This window comes from Crotalus tigris, unplaced genomic scaffold (assembly GCF_016545835.1).
Source record: "Crotalus tigris isolate CLP2741 ecotype Arizona unplaced genomic scaffold, ASM1654583v1 scf7180000017666.379230911805:20528666, whole genome shotgun sequence".
NCBI lineage: Eukaryota > Metazoa > Chordata > Lepidosauria > Squamata > Viperidae > Crotalus > Crotalus tigris.
In genome coordinates this window covers 18262934-18276038 of record NW_024096552.1, presented here as the reverse complement: position 1 = coordinate 18276038, position 13105 = coordinate 18262934, and the positions used below count along the sequence as shown (strand labels likewise).

The following is a 13105-nucleotide window of genomic DNA, read 5'->3' as shown; positions in this document are numbered from 1 at the left end:
TGAGATTAGTAGAACTCCCTTTAAGAGAGTGCTCCTAATCTCAGCTCGTTACCTGTATAAGAGACACCTGAGAGCTAGAAATCTTACTGATTTATAGGGGATCAAATACTTATTTTATGTGATTTTCTGGAATTTTTTTTTTTGTTATTCTGTCTTTCACTGTTAAAATAAACCTACCACTAAAATTATAGACTAATCATACAAAATCAGCAGTGGATCAAATAATTTCCCCCCTCACTGTATTAGTACTGTCTCTGTATGTAGGCAAAGCCTCAGAAGAGTGTATTTTCACAGGTATACACACACTTTATTCATGTTAATATATTTTGCAAAGCACCTCTTTTTAAGCATAGCTCTAGTTTCCACATTAAGCCAATGGTATGAATATCCATGATTGTTAACTAATGTAATGGGTCCAAACATATTAAGCTGTAAGCTATAGTTTACAAACTATAATAATCGGTTCATACCACGTTATGGTTTAATGTAAAATGTGAATTACAATACAAAGACCCCAATGTAGTTATAATAATTCAGTTTATTATTAAAAATGAGAATATTTCATTAACTTATCCCCTACTCCTCTTAATTTCTTTGATATCCTTTAACTACAGAACTGCATTTATGCTAACTAAAATTATTTTAAGCAATATTCTTCCAACTGCACTTCAAACTGCAGCTCAGTATTTAACCCATGGAAATTTAAAAACCATGCAAGACATATATATGGTGCTGACAAAATCTTGAATTCAGAAGATATTTTTAACTTAATGAAGAAATAACATCATTATATATTTCAATCCACAAGTCTATAATTTTTTTTTAATATTTATTCTAGGAAATTACATTCTTCTATTTAAAGAATTTTCTTTGAAATTTTTTAAAATTTCATTATATATTCAGTTCTATGTTGCATAATAACTAGCATTTCAAATATATTAATAATCTCATAGCATTCTCAAATTATAAACTATATTTGTTAAAAACAAATGCTGCATTATTTTTATTGAAATAAATTTTAATACTAACCCTGTGACTACCAGTGTTTTGAGAAGATACCAAATCACCAGCTCCCTAATCAAAAAAATTAAATAATGAAGCAACATTGATAAAAAGGAAAATCAAAAACAGATAAAGTAAGACTGAATTTATGCTTAAAATAAGTCTAGCTATAGTACAAACCAGGTATGGCTGCCGGCTGGACCGGTATGAATGGCTAGCATTTTCAGAATTTTCCTAAGAAGGGAAACATCAGATATTATTTTTTTTTTAAAAAAATGAAAGAATATTTGAACCAAGAAAATTATTTTAAAATGGAAGAGGTTACTAAAATGATGTAAGCTGGTTTTCATAAAAATGCACATTACAAGCTTCAATTTACAACCTAACACTACTTTATCTAATTATTTCTCAATATATTATAACAATCCATTATATTAATTTTAATTTAATTGCTTAAATGTAATGTTTTAAATTTATAATTTAAACATGCATTACTTTACAAATAATAAAAATATTGATCAAACATAAAAAGGCATATTTGTTCACTGATTAAGCATATGTGTTATTTTTTGTTAGAGAATTAACAATTTCTGTTTTAAAATGTTTTTTTAGCTTTTTATTAGCCCTTGTAGTAGTAATGTATCTGCAAAAATTCTATTTGATTAATCAAAATTTTTTATTTTAATTAAAGCATTAAATTAACCAATCTAATCTGTTCTTCTGATGAAGTATTATGCGGAGTTATACAAACAGATGAAAATATTTGACAACTAGAAGTAAACAAAATAAATATTACATTATATAGATACAGATAAGTGCCTTATGAAAACATACATGGATTACAAAGTTTGATAGCTATATTCAGAGGAATAGCACAATAATTAACATGAAAATTGACATTTTAAAACGTCTACACTAAATATATAACTAGCTCTATAATAAAATAGATTAGAAGCATATAATTTTCAGCCCATGAAAGTTTTGGGTATAACCTGTAGAGATCTTCCTAAATTGTTATTGAACTGTATTTTTTAAAGCATCAGAAGGAATATATATATATTGCTATCCAAGGCGTATATAGAGAAATGCATTGCCAAAACCATTATTTATATTTAAATAAAATTATATTTAGATAATGTTTAGATAATGTTTTCCATATATATATATATATATATATATATATATATATATATATATATATATATATATATATATATATGTTTTCTGAGGTTTTCGCGGGTATTTGTATGTAGGTCTTTGGTTGTTCGGGTTTTCTCCCACGTAAAATTGGAAGTGTCTTGGCGACGTTTCGACGAAGTCCCATTCGTCATCTTCAGGCTGGTGCTTTCAGCTTCGTGCCTCGAGCAGCAGTGTGTGGTCTTGGCTGTTTCTTCCTTTTAACTGCCAGTGGAGGTATGAACTGATTGGGTGGGAGCTTGGCTGTGTTCTGATTGGGTGGAGGTGTGTTCTGATTGGTTAGGGGCTTGGCTGTGCTCTGATTGGCTGGGGGGTTGGCTGTGCTCTGATTGGCTGTGCTCTGATTGGCTGGGGGAGTGTTCTGTTTGGTTGTGCTCAGGTTAGTCTGAGTTGCAGAGGGATTCAAGATTTTGGGCTGCCCTGCCATTCCTTGGCTTCGTGTTCGTGGTCGTGCTTCCTCTTCATGGAGGGTGTCAGTTTGCTTCATGTATGGATTGGGGGGGTTTAAAGTGGCTAATGATGCAGCTGTGGTCTGGCTTCTGGTTTGTGGTCGTGCCTCATAGTCAGTGTGGCTTTGGGTTTGTTTTTTGCGTGGATGTTGGTGGTGACATCCTGTGTGGTTTTTGTGAGTGTGGGTCTGGTATCATTTTTTGTGTTAGGGAGTCGTTTGTCAATAAGGGCGGGTTTCCAAATGGCTGGTAGGCGGGAGGTATCATCTCGCTTGTTCATGCTGTGTGGGCGTTTTTCTATCTCGATGGCTTCTCTGATTATTCTGTTATTAAAATGTTCACTTTTGGCAATGGTTCTGGTATTTTTAAAGTCAATTTCATGTCCTGTGGCTTTAAGGTGTTGGACCAGGGAAGATGTTGGTTCCTCTTTTTTGACTGAGTTCTTATGTTCTTCAATGCGTGCACTTATTCTTCTGTTGGTTTGTCCGATGTATGTGGTGGGACAAGTGGTGCATGGGATTTCGTATACTCCTTGATTTTCTAATTCAATTTTATCTTTGGGGTTTCTAAGGATGGTGGATATTTTTCTGTTTGTGCAGAATGCTGTTTTGATGTTGTGTTTATGGAGGATCTTACTGATTCTGTCTGTGGTGCCTTTTATGTATGGGAGGATGGCTTTGCCGTTTTCTTGTTCTTTGTCTTGGATTTTAGTGGGGGTTTCTTTTTGGATTAGGTTTGTAATCTTATTTCTATGGAATCCATTGGATGTTAGTACATTGGTGAGAGTGTGTAGTTCGGGTTTTAGGTGTTGTTCGTCAGCTAAGCGTTTTGTTCTGGAGATGAGTGTCTTGGCTACAGAGTTGATCTGTGCTGGGTGGTGGTGTGAGAGAGCGTGCAGATAGCGGTTTGTGTGTGTTTTCTTCTGGTAGATGGTGTGTCCTAGGGAGCCATTGGATTTCTTGTAGACTAAGACATCCAGGAAGGGAAGTTGGTTGTTAGCTTCTGTTTCCATGGTGAACTGTATTTTGGGGTGTAGGCTGTTGAGGTGTGTGAGGAAGTTGTCCAGTTTTTCTTTCCCATGTGGCCAGATTATGAAGGTGTCGTCTACGTATCTGAGCCAGAGTTTGGGTTTGTGATCCGATTTTTCTAGAGCTTGGGTTTCAAAGTGTTCCATGTAGAGGTTGGCAATGACAGGTGAGAGGGGTGATCCCATGGGTGCTCCTTCTGTTTGTTTGTATTTTTGTCCATTATAGATGAAGTATGTGTTGGATAGGCAGTGGTTGGTCAGATCTAAGATGTGTTTGGGGGGTTATATTTGTTTTGAATAGCTGTCAAGGCTTCTTTGATAGGCACTTGGGTGAAGAGGGATATGACATCGAAGCTCACTAGTAGGTCGCTGGGCTGTAAGTTTTGTTTCTTTATGATCTCTATAAACTGGAATGAGTTTTTTACGTGTGAGGTGATGGATTCTGCATAGGGCTGTAGTTGTTTGGCGAGAAATTTGGCTAGGTTTTGTAGAGGTGAGCCTATGGAGCTGACTATAGGTCTGAGTGGGGTTCCTTCCTTGTGTATCTTGGGGAGACCATAGAGTTTGGGGCATCTGGATGATTTCTCTCTGGGAATGATTCTTTGCTGGATCTCTTCGCTAATGGGGGAGGCTTTTATTTTGGATCTGGTGGTTTTTTCCAGGTAGGTGGTGGGATCTGTATTTAGGGGTTTGTATGTGGAGTCTTGGAGTAGGTTGGTTAATTTGGTTTGGTAGTCAGATGTGTTCATAACCACCGTGGCGTTGCCCTTGTCTGCTGGTAGGATTATTATGCTGGTGTCTTCTTTAAGGTTACGTAGTGCTGTCTGTTCCTCTTTGGGTAAGTTGCTTTTGGGTGGCTTGCTGGTGCAGAGGATGTTGGTGATTTCGAGTCTGATTCTGTTGGCGTCGTCGGGGTTGATTTTAGTCAGGCTGGTTTCAACTCCACATATAATGGTTTCAGTGGGGATGTGTTTGGGAGCGACTGCAAAGTTGAATCCTTTGGAAAGGACATTGGTTTCGGCTTTGGTGAGGATCCTATCTGAGATGTTATGCACTGTTTGCTTCATGTGTGGCTGTGAGGGAGGAGGGGTTTGTTTCTGGCGTTCTTGTAGTCTTCGGAGTTTGTTGGTGTGTGTATCTGTCTTGAAGGTGGTCTGTGTTTCGGCTCTCCAGACGGCAAGTTGTTTGGATTTGTCCCAAAGTGCGGGGTGGATCTTGTTGCTGAGTTTGAGGTGGAGTGTGAGGAGATCTTTGTTAATTCGGTCTAGGAGGAATCTTTTTGTGTGAAGTTCATTTCTGATTAGGGCCAATTCTGTTCTTTTCAGGATCCGTTTGGTGGCTGCAGAGTTGGAGTGGAATTTCAGTTGGAAACATGTGGGGATTAGATTTTGATCTCGGTAGTTGCGTAGGAATGCGAGGTCGCATAAAATGGAAGCTCTTTGGACTTCAAGTTTTTCATAGGTCCTGGTCAGATGGTGGATTTCCTCCCCGTAGAGGTTCAATATTTGCACAAACAGAAAAATATCCACCATCCTTAGAAACCCCAAAGATAAAATTGAATTAGAAAATCAAGGAGTATACGAAATCCCATGCACCACTTGTCCCACCACATACATCGGACAAACCAACAGAAGAATAAGTGCACGCATTGAAGAACATAAGAACTCAGTCAAAAAAGAGGAACCAACATCTTCCCTGGTCCAACACCTTAAAGCCACAGGACATGAAATTGACTTTAAAAATACCAGAACCATTGCCAAAAGTGAACATTTTAATAACAGAATAATCAGAGAAGCCATCGAGATAGAAAAACGCCCACACAGCATGAACAAGCGAGATGATACCTCCCGCCTACCAGCCATTTGGAAACCCGCCCTCATTGACAAACGACTCCCTAACACAAAAAATGATACCAGACCCACACTCACAAAAACCACACAGGATGTCACCACCAAACATCCACGCAAAAAACAAACCCAAAGCCACACTGACTATGAGGCACGACCACAAACCAGAAGCCAGACCACAGCTGCATCATTAGCCACTTTAAACCCCCCCAATCCATACATGAAGCAAACTGACACCCTCCATGAAGAGGAAGCACGACCACGAACGCGAAGCCAAGGAATGGCAGGGCAGCCCAAAATCTTGAATCCCTCTGCAACTCAGACTAACCTGAGCACAACCAAACAGAACACTCCCCCAGCCAATCAGAGCAACAGCCAATCAGAGCACAGCCAACCCCCCAGCCAATCAGAGCACAGCCAAGCCCCTAACCAATCAAAACACACCTCCACCCAATCAGAACACAGCCAAGCTCCCACCCAATCAGTTCATACCTCCACTGGCAGTTAAAAGGAAGAAACAGCCAAGACCACACACTGCAGCTCGAGGCACGAAGCTGAAAGCACCAGCCTGAAGATGACGAATGGGACTTCGTCGAAACGTCGCCAAGACACTTCCAATTTTACGTGGGAGAAAACCCGAACAACCAAAGACCTACATATATTTATATATATATATATATATATATATATATGGAAAACATTATCTAAATATAATTTTATTTAAATATAAATAATGGTTTTGGCAATGCATTTCTCTATATACGCCTTGGATAGCAATTTTCAAGCATAAAATTATTTGTCTTTTTTCTCTTAAAATTATAATTAAAGAAATGAGTATAGTACTTATGTCTAGTTTTTAGATTAAAAGATGCTGGATTTGAGTCAATCAGAGATAAACAACTTTTCACTAAATAGGCTATAGACCTATTGGAAAGTTGTTGTTTTTTTAAACTGTGAAGTATTTCAGACATTATACATATGTTTCCTATTTAGAAGAAGTTTTAATTTTTCAGTCATCATAATCACAATAGATTCAGAAGGCTGCAATCTGCCTACCCGATTACAGCTATCTCATGTACTTGCTACATAAATGGTAATAAAATACTCAACAGTTATGTTAGAACTGTGACACAACAAAATTAGAAAACTAAAAACAAAATAGTATTAGAAAACCATTGCTATTATTTGCATCATATAGTATAAACAATGTATTTTATCCAATATAATATGATATATTAATTATAAATGTCAGATATTTTATAATTTAGAATATTTATTTTACCAATGTGTGACTCCTAAGGAGTATTACTTTTAAATAATTAAAGATAATAATATAAACATGAAAATAAATGATGATAAAATTAAATACATTTATCATTAAAATTCAGAGTGAAATTATAAAGGATATAGATGACATATAGTTATATATGACTTTTTGGTAAAGAATCACATTGATCCAATTATTAGATCACACAAAATAAGTCTTTACTTTGGGCCTTTTGACATCTTAGAAGGCTCTTATTAACATACAACATAATTTAACTTACATATAATACTGGGAAATTGTTGTAATGTTCCAAATCGTTCTCTAAATAAAGAGTAGCCACAGAAAATCAGGCTTATTTTGTCTTAAGTTTACATAAGAAAGTTGTATGGTAAAGTCACTTCTTTTTGGCCTCCATTTATCCCATACTGAAACAATATATACAATTTTGGACATGATCCAACAACTCTAAATAATAGTTTTGGCAATGCATTTCTCTAGTATATGCGCTTAAAATTCTAAAATTTAAACAGGAGATTAGGCAAATTATGATGATTCTTCTATAACCATATTTGTATTAATGTGCATGTTTATGTATTTTTCATATATTTATGCATTTTAAATGTTTTCACCAAGACACATTATTTTTAATGAAATTTTATATACTAAAATATTAGGAAATAAACACCGCAATCAGATTAGTTTTCTAAGACAAAAGCACACAAAACACGCAATCCTGGCCTACCATCCACTTCTGGATATGTCCCCATTTTCTATCATAAGAACGCTGAGAAAGCTACAAAAATGTAGAAAGTTTTATTTTAAAAAGGTAGTACTTTAGTAACAATAGATGTCATCTTTCATAATTTTGCATACAAAATACAGGTTATTTTGCAATACTGTCTGGAATTCATCTAGCAATTTAAAGATTATTTAAATTCAATACTGCAAGGACAAAATAAGCTATAGCTGATCAGAAATTCCAATACCAATACATTAGTAATAATGAAACCATTGTTAAAACTACCACACATCCTCATGTATTATCCCAGATTCTGAATACTTATTGCACAAATACAATAAATTATTTTTACAATACAGAAATATTATTCTAAATCAGAGATTCCCAACACCCCCTGGGGGTGTTAGACGATATTCCAGGGGTGTGAAAACTTGGGTTTTAAAAATTATAGTGTATATACATAATTCATTGCCATTATTTCAAACTTTTGTAAGGGGTGTGAGAATATATCAGAAGCGTTCTAGGGTTGCGGGGTATAGAAAAGGTTGGGAACCACTGTTCTAAATCATGAGAGGCAACCTATACTCTGCATGATTCCCAGTAGCTTCTTGCATAGATTGTCTTTGCTTCTCTTGATTTCTCTAGCATAAAGAGTTTCCTTCTATGGTATTGCAATCTTATAGCTATTATAGCAACTTAGAATTATTGTAGTACAAACATCCTCTTTGTCCTCTTCTATCACACAATGGGGATGTCATGTATATGTCTATCCACAAACAGGCATTCACCTAATAGTATATATGGCATCTTACGTAACATATACACTGAAAACACTGCACATCTCTGCTACAGAGTAACATATTCAATATACTATAAATATATCTATACAGATAGTTCTTGAGATACAACTGCTCACTTAATGGCCATTTGAAATTACAACATGCCCCCTAAAAGCTACATATGACCTTGTTTTGAAGTTACCGCTGCTGCAGCCCCTCCATAATCATTCACCCTTATTTATGACTACAAGGATGCTGCAGCACCCTCCCGCCTCTCTCCCCTCCCACTCAACTTCAGTGGGACCCCACAGTGCTTGAGCCTGCTCTCTATGCCTCCTAAAAACAGCTGCCATTTTCAGCATGCCAACAATTCCTTGCAAAAATGGCAGCTGCTTTCATAACTTCCTGCCCTGATCAGCTGGCTGTCAGGAGATTGCAGACCTCTCCCAATCCTTGCAAGACTTTGGAAAAGCCAGCTGCCACCATGTAAAAACAGCAGCTTCAGGAGGAACTTCCCAAACCCTTTTTTTTGCTTACACCCTTAACACACACACACACATACCCGTTTTCAATAAAGAAAACAGGAAAAAAAAGTTGGGGAAACTTGTTATTCTTTATCTCCTACCCCCCATTAGGTGCTTAAAGCTCTCCACTATTCCCTTCTGATTTCTATCCTTTTAATCACCCCATCTGTTAAATTTACTGCATACCTGAAACAGGGTGACAAAATCTGTAAGTTACTTACCTTGATGAGTGACTGCCAGGCTGAAGAGTAGAAGGAAGGAAGGAAGGAAGGAAGGAAGGAAGGAAGGAAGGAAGGAAGGAAGGAAGGAAGGAAGGAAGGAAGGAAGGAAGGAAGGAAGGAAGGAAGGAAGGAAGGAAGGAAGGAAGGAAAATCTTTCTGCAGCTTGTTTGCATTAAGGAGCTGAAGAAAAAGTTCAGCTCAAAAACTTCAGCCAGTTACAGCACAACACATGCTACAAATGGCCAGTTATGGCAGAACATGGTTCTTGCGAAATCTTTTGCTGTTTATCTGACTCCCTTTAGAGAAATCCTAGCTAGGTGCTAAAGGAAGTCAGACAAGCAGCAAAAAACCTGGAAGCCTTCTTTGGAAACCTTTTTGCTGCTTGTCTGACTCCTTTTGGGACCAAGCTCCTGCTGCAGCTGGCTGTTTGCAGTCTCCCAATCGCCAGATGAGCAGGACATAGGCCCAGTCCAAAAGTGTGGTTCATCAGCCATGCACAGAGGCTTGTTTAGAAGTCTGTCTGGCACTAGAACTTGATGCTGGACCCAATCTAGTTGGGGTCTTCCCCCCACTTACCTGTTTTAGGGTATGCAAAGCTTTTTGCTGCTTGTCTGCTTCTTATATAGACCCAGCTGGGTAATAGGCTTCCCAGGGCCTCCTGCAGTCATGAGACATGCCATATTCTGTTTAACAATCCATGTGTGTTTGTTTATAACAAGCCATCAGGGAGATTAGGGATGGGGGTTGTCAAGTGAAGCTGTCTCACTTAATGATCATCCCCATTTGCGAGGGCAGGCTCCATTATAGCCAAAGGTTGAAGAATATATCTAGTAATAATATTTTCTTTTAAATGCTTTCTATATTGCTTTACAAAAAAAGAAGTCTGTTAATTTAAGATAGTAATATTTTTTTCTGATGGTACATACCTCTTTTTGTTGGCGTTCCAATTCCCTCATGCGTATATCCCTTGCTTCTGCTCGGGCTGCACGTTTGGCTGCAAGGCGTGCCTCTGCCTGTTATATTGAAAATACTTAGATGTAATTAAAAAATCCAACATCACCAAAATGCAGTACAAAATCAACTTTTCCACAACTATTTTCGGATTATAGAAAAAAAGTTAATATTAAAAGGGAGGAAGACAAGAAGAATGAAAAATCTTAAAATAACAATACAAAATATCTATCTATCTTTCAATAATAGGCTTAGATTTTGTGGTAAAGATAGATGATGATAACATTAACTGTTAAGAAATTGACATCATATTGTATATACTGCATGCTGATGACACCCAACTCTATATTTCCATTTTTGGTGATCCAAGTGATGCTGTGACTGCCCTTTCACAGTGCCTGGAGTTTTTAGGGGCCTGGATGAGGAACAACAGGCTTCAACTGAACCCTGGTAAGACCGAATGGCTTTGAATCCACAGGGCTCCAGGATGTGGGACTTTGTCATCTTTGACTCTGCGTAGGATGGCGCTGTCCCAGTATGCAACTTGGGGCTTCTTCTGGACTCATGATTCTTGTTCGAAGAACAGGTGACAATTGTGGCTACGAGAGCCTTCGCACAACTTCATGTTGTGTGCCAGTTATGGCTTTTCTTGGATCAGGATTCCCTGCACTCAGTTATTCAGTCCCTAGTCATTTCATGACTGGACTACTGTAATGCACTCTACATGGAATTACCCTTGAAGAGCAATCAGATGCTACAGTTGGTGCAGAATGTAGCAGTGGGTAATTTTGGGTCTCCCAAGAATGGTCCCTGTAACACCACTGCTCCATGAGCTGCATTGGTTACCATCTGCTTCTGGGTGCAATTCAAGGGGTTGGTGATCACCTTTAGAGCACTTCATGCCATGGCTCCAGGTTACTTGAGGGTCATCTCACCCCTCTGGAATTGGCCCATTGGCTTATGGAACTATGACTGAATGTGTTTCAGCATAGATGGCCACCACAAAATTGTACATTGGCTCCCGGCCAGCCAGGGCCATGGCAGCGGGGGCATTCCCTCACTGTTTCCAGGATGGCTTCGCGGGCCACATGAAACCACTTCGCGGGCTGTCTGCCCTATGGTAAGATGGGCAGCAAATAAATTTTATAAATAAATAAATAAACAAACTAATAATTAAATAAGAAAGAAAGGTGTTTTACATTTCTTTGCATAACACTAGTCTCATACTTAGTTGCTCATACACACACACACACGGATTAGTTATTCCACTAATAAGCCATAAGTTCTTTCTTTGTTTAACTCTAACTAGTAGATACCATTGTGCAGATTTGCTAAATGTCTCATACAATAGCTACTTGAAACTTTGCACTAGATGAGCAGTCCACAGTCACATCATTAGGAGAGCAAAGATTTCTATGTTTGAATTACTTAGCAAGCCAATAAAGGTTACAGTATGTTTTCTGAATATACTATTGCATAAGTTCTTGAACTTAATTCAAGTAAGAATAATTACCTATACTGTAATAACATACCGATTCCCACATTATACACTTAGGTTTGAACAAATTTACCAACCTCTCTAGCAATATGACCTAGGGCTTCATCTTCTGCAGAAAATCTGTCTTTCATTGGAGTTCTTTTCCTTCCTGAGCCAGGAGTCCCCATGCTTATATATAATCTCAGATAGTTTCTCACAGTATTGTCTTAAATCCAAGAGCCTAAATCTGAAACAAAGAAAAAGTATCACGTTATTACTTTTATGATATACATGTGCCTATAGCTTGAAAACATTTTTTCAACAATTTCCTGAGATTGTTCACAGTGGTGAATAGTATTTCATAATTTATTTTCAAAACTAAATACACATTTTAGGAACCACACATTTATTTTGCAAAATTTGTTTTCTAAACAATCTAAACATTTTGTATACCATGCAGTTTAACAGAATTATCCCCTGCATTTTAATTATTTTAGTAAAACTATGTTCTGAATTTTGCCTTATCAACTGTTCCTACCTTGTTTTTAAAAAAATCCTTATATTTTTAAGCTTTTCTGCCGTAATATTTATATTCTCTTAAATTTTATTGACAGTATTTATTTTAGGTCAATAGGCCAATGCCCCAAATATTTATCCGCAATGCCATCTAAACATTTTATTAAATGTATGAAATAATTATTGATATAGGAATTAAAATGAATTACCAACACAATTTGACTAGAGAATATGAGATAATGTATCATACAGAAATAAAGAAAAATTCTTTGAAAAGAAGCCCTATCATTTTAAGACGAAAATGTAAAGATAAACTACTGTAATATGCTTATGTAATCAATACATACCATTTAATCTCTTTATGATGGTCACAATTAGCAGCAAGAAATAATACAGGTAAATCCTTAACTTATAACGGATTGTTTAGCAACCATTCAAAATTACAGTGGACTCACTAAAAGCTACTTAGAACCAATCCCAAAGTTATGATTGTAGTATCTGTGATCATTTTTCTTTACACCTGACTATAGGAATGCTGCAGCGCCCCTACCTATCTTCCCCCCTAATCTTTTATCAGCTCCCTGCTGGCCTTGGACTGGCTTCCCACCTTATCAGGCTCCACACTCTTCTCCTCATCCTGTGTCATTCATCACGCAACAACCTTTCAAAGATTTTCAGAGCTTCGGTTAGGGAAGAAGAATAGGCTGTTCAATTGTTGGACTGTGTGGTGTAATCCCAGAAGTGGCTGCCATTTTCCAAGCATCCATACTGAATTGCAATCACTCCTGGGATCATGCCACATGACCCAAAATGGAATGATTTGCTTTGCTTCCCAATACAATCTCTGTAACTCTGTTTCCAAATTTTATACCTTTTATATGTGATACTAGGATTCAAACCTGACTCTAAAAACTTCTATGCTGAATGGTTATATAAGAACATTTACTGCAAATTAGAACAAAGTCATACTGAATAGCTGATTGCTCTGTTAATTTAAATCTATTTCTTCTTCCTCTTGCTTTTCCCACATTAAAATGGATACTTTGACCAGACCTTCATGGCCCTGAAGCCAAGCCTTTGATTACTGACATAACCAATATCTGTACCCT

General features: G+C 37.1%; 1 protein-coding gene across 23 annotated transcripts in view; it reads right to left on the bottom strand.

Moving 5' to 3' along the window:
• The window catches only part of LRRFIP2 (LRR binding FLII interacting protein 2), a 101102-nt gene that overhangs the window by 52512 nt on the left and 35485 nt on the right, over positions 1 to 13105 (bottom strand). For 17 of the 23 annotated variants that reach the window (XM_039336865.1, XM_039336864.1, XM_039336869.1 and 14 more), the window contains exons 2-6: positions 11579 to 11727; positions 9979 to 10065; positions 7532 to 7582; positions 1183 to 1236; positions 1030 to 1074 (exon numbers count right to left, since the gene is read on the bottom strand). In XM_039336865.1, coding sequence (XP_039192799.1) covers positions 1030 to 1074; positions 1183 to 1236; positions 7532 to 7582; positions 9979 to 10065; positions 11579 to 11668 — 327 coding nt within the window. In that variant the 5' untranslated portion in view covers positions 11669 to 11727. The remainder of the gene's footprint in view (positions 1 to 1029; positions 1075 to 1182; positions 1237 to 7531; positions 7583 to 9978; positions 10066 to 11578; positions 11728 to 13105) is intronic. The other 6 variants (XM_039336884.1, XM_039336886.1, XM_039336887.1 and 3 more) reach the window with 3 other exon arrangements.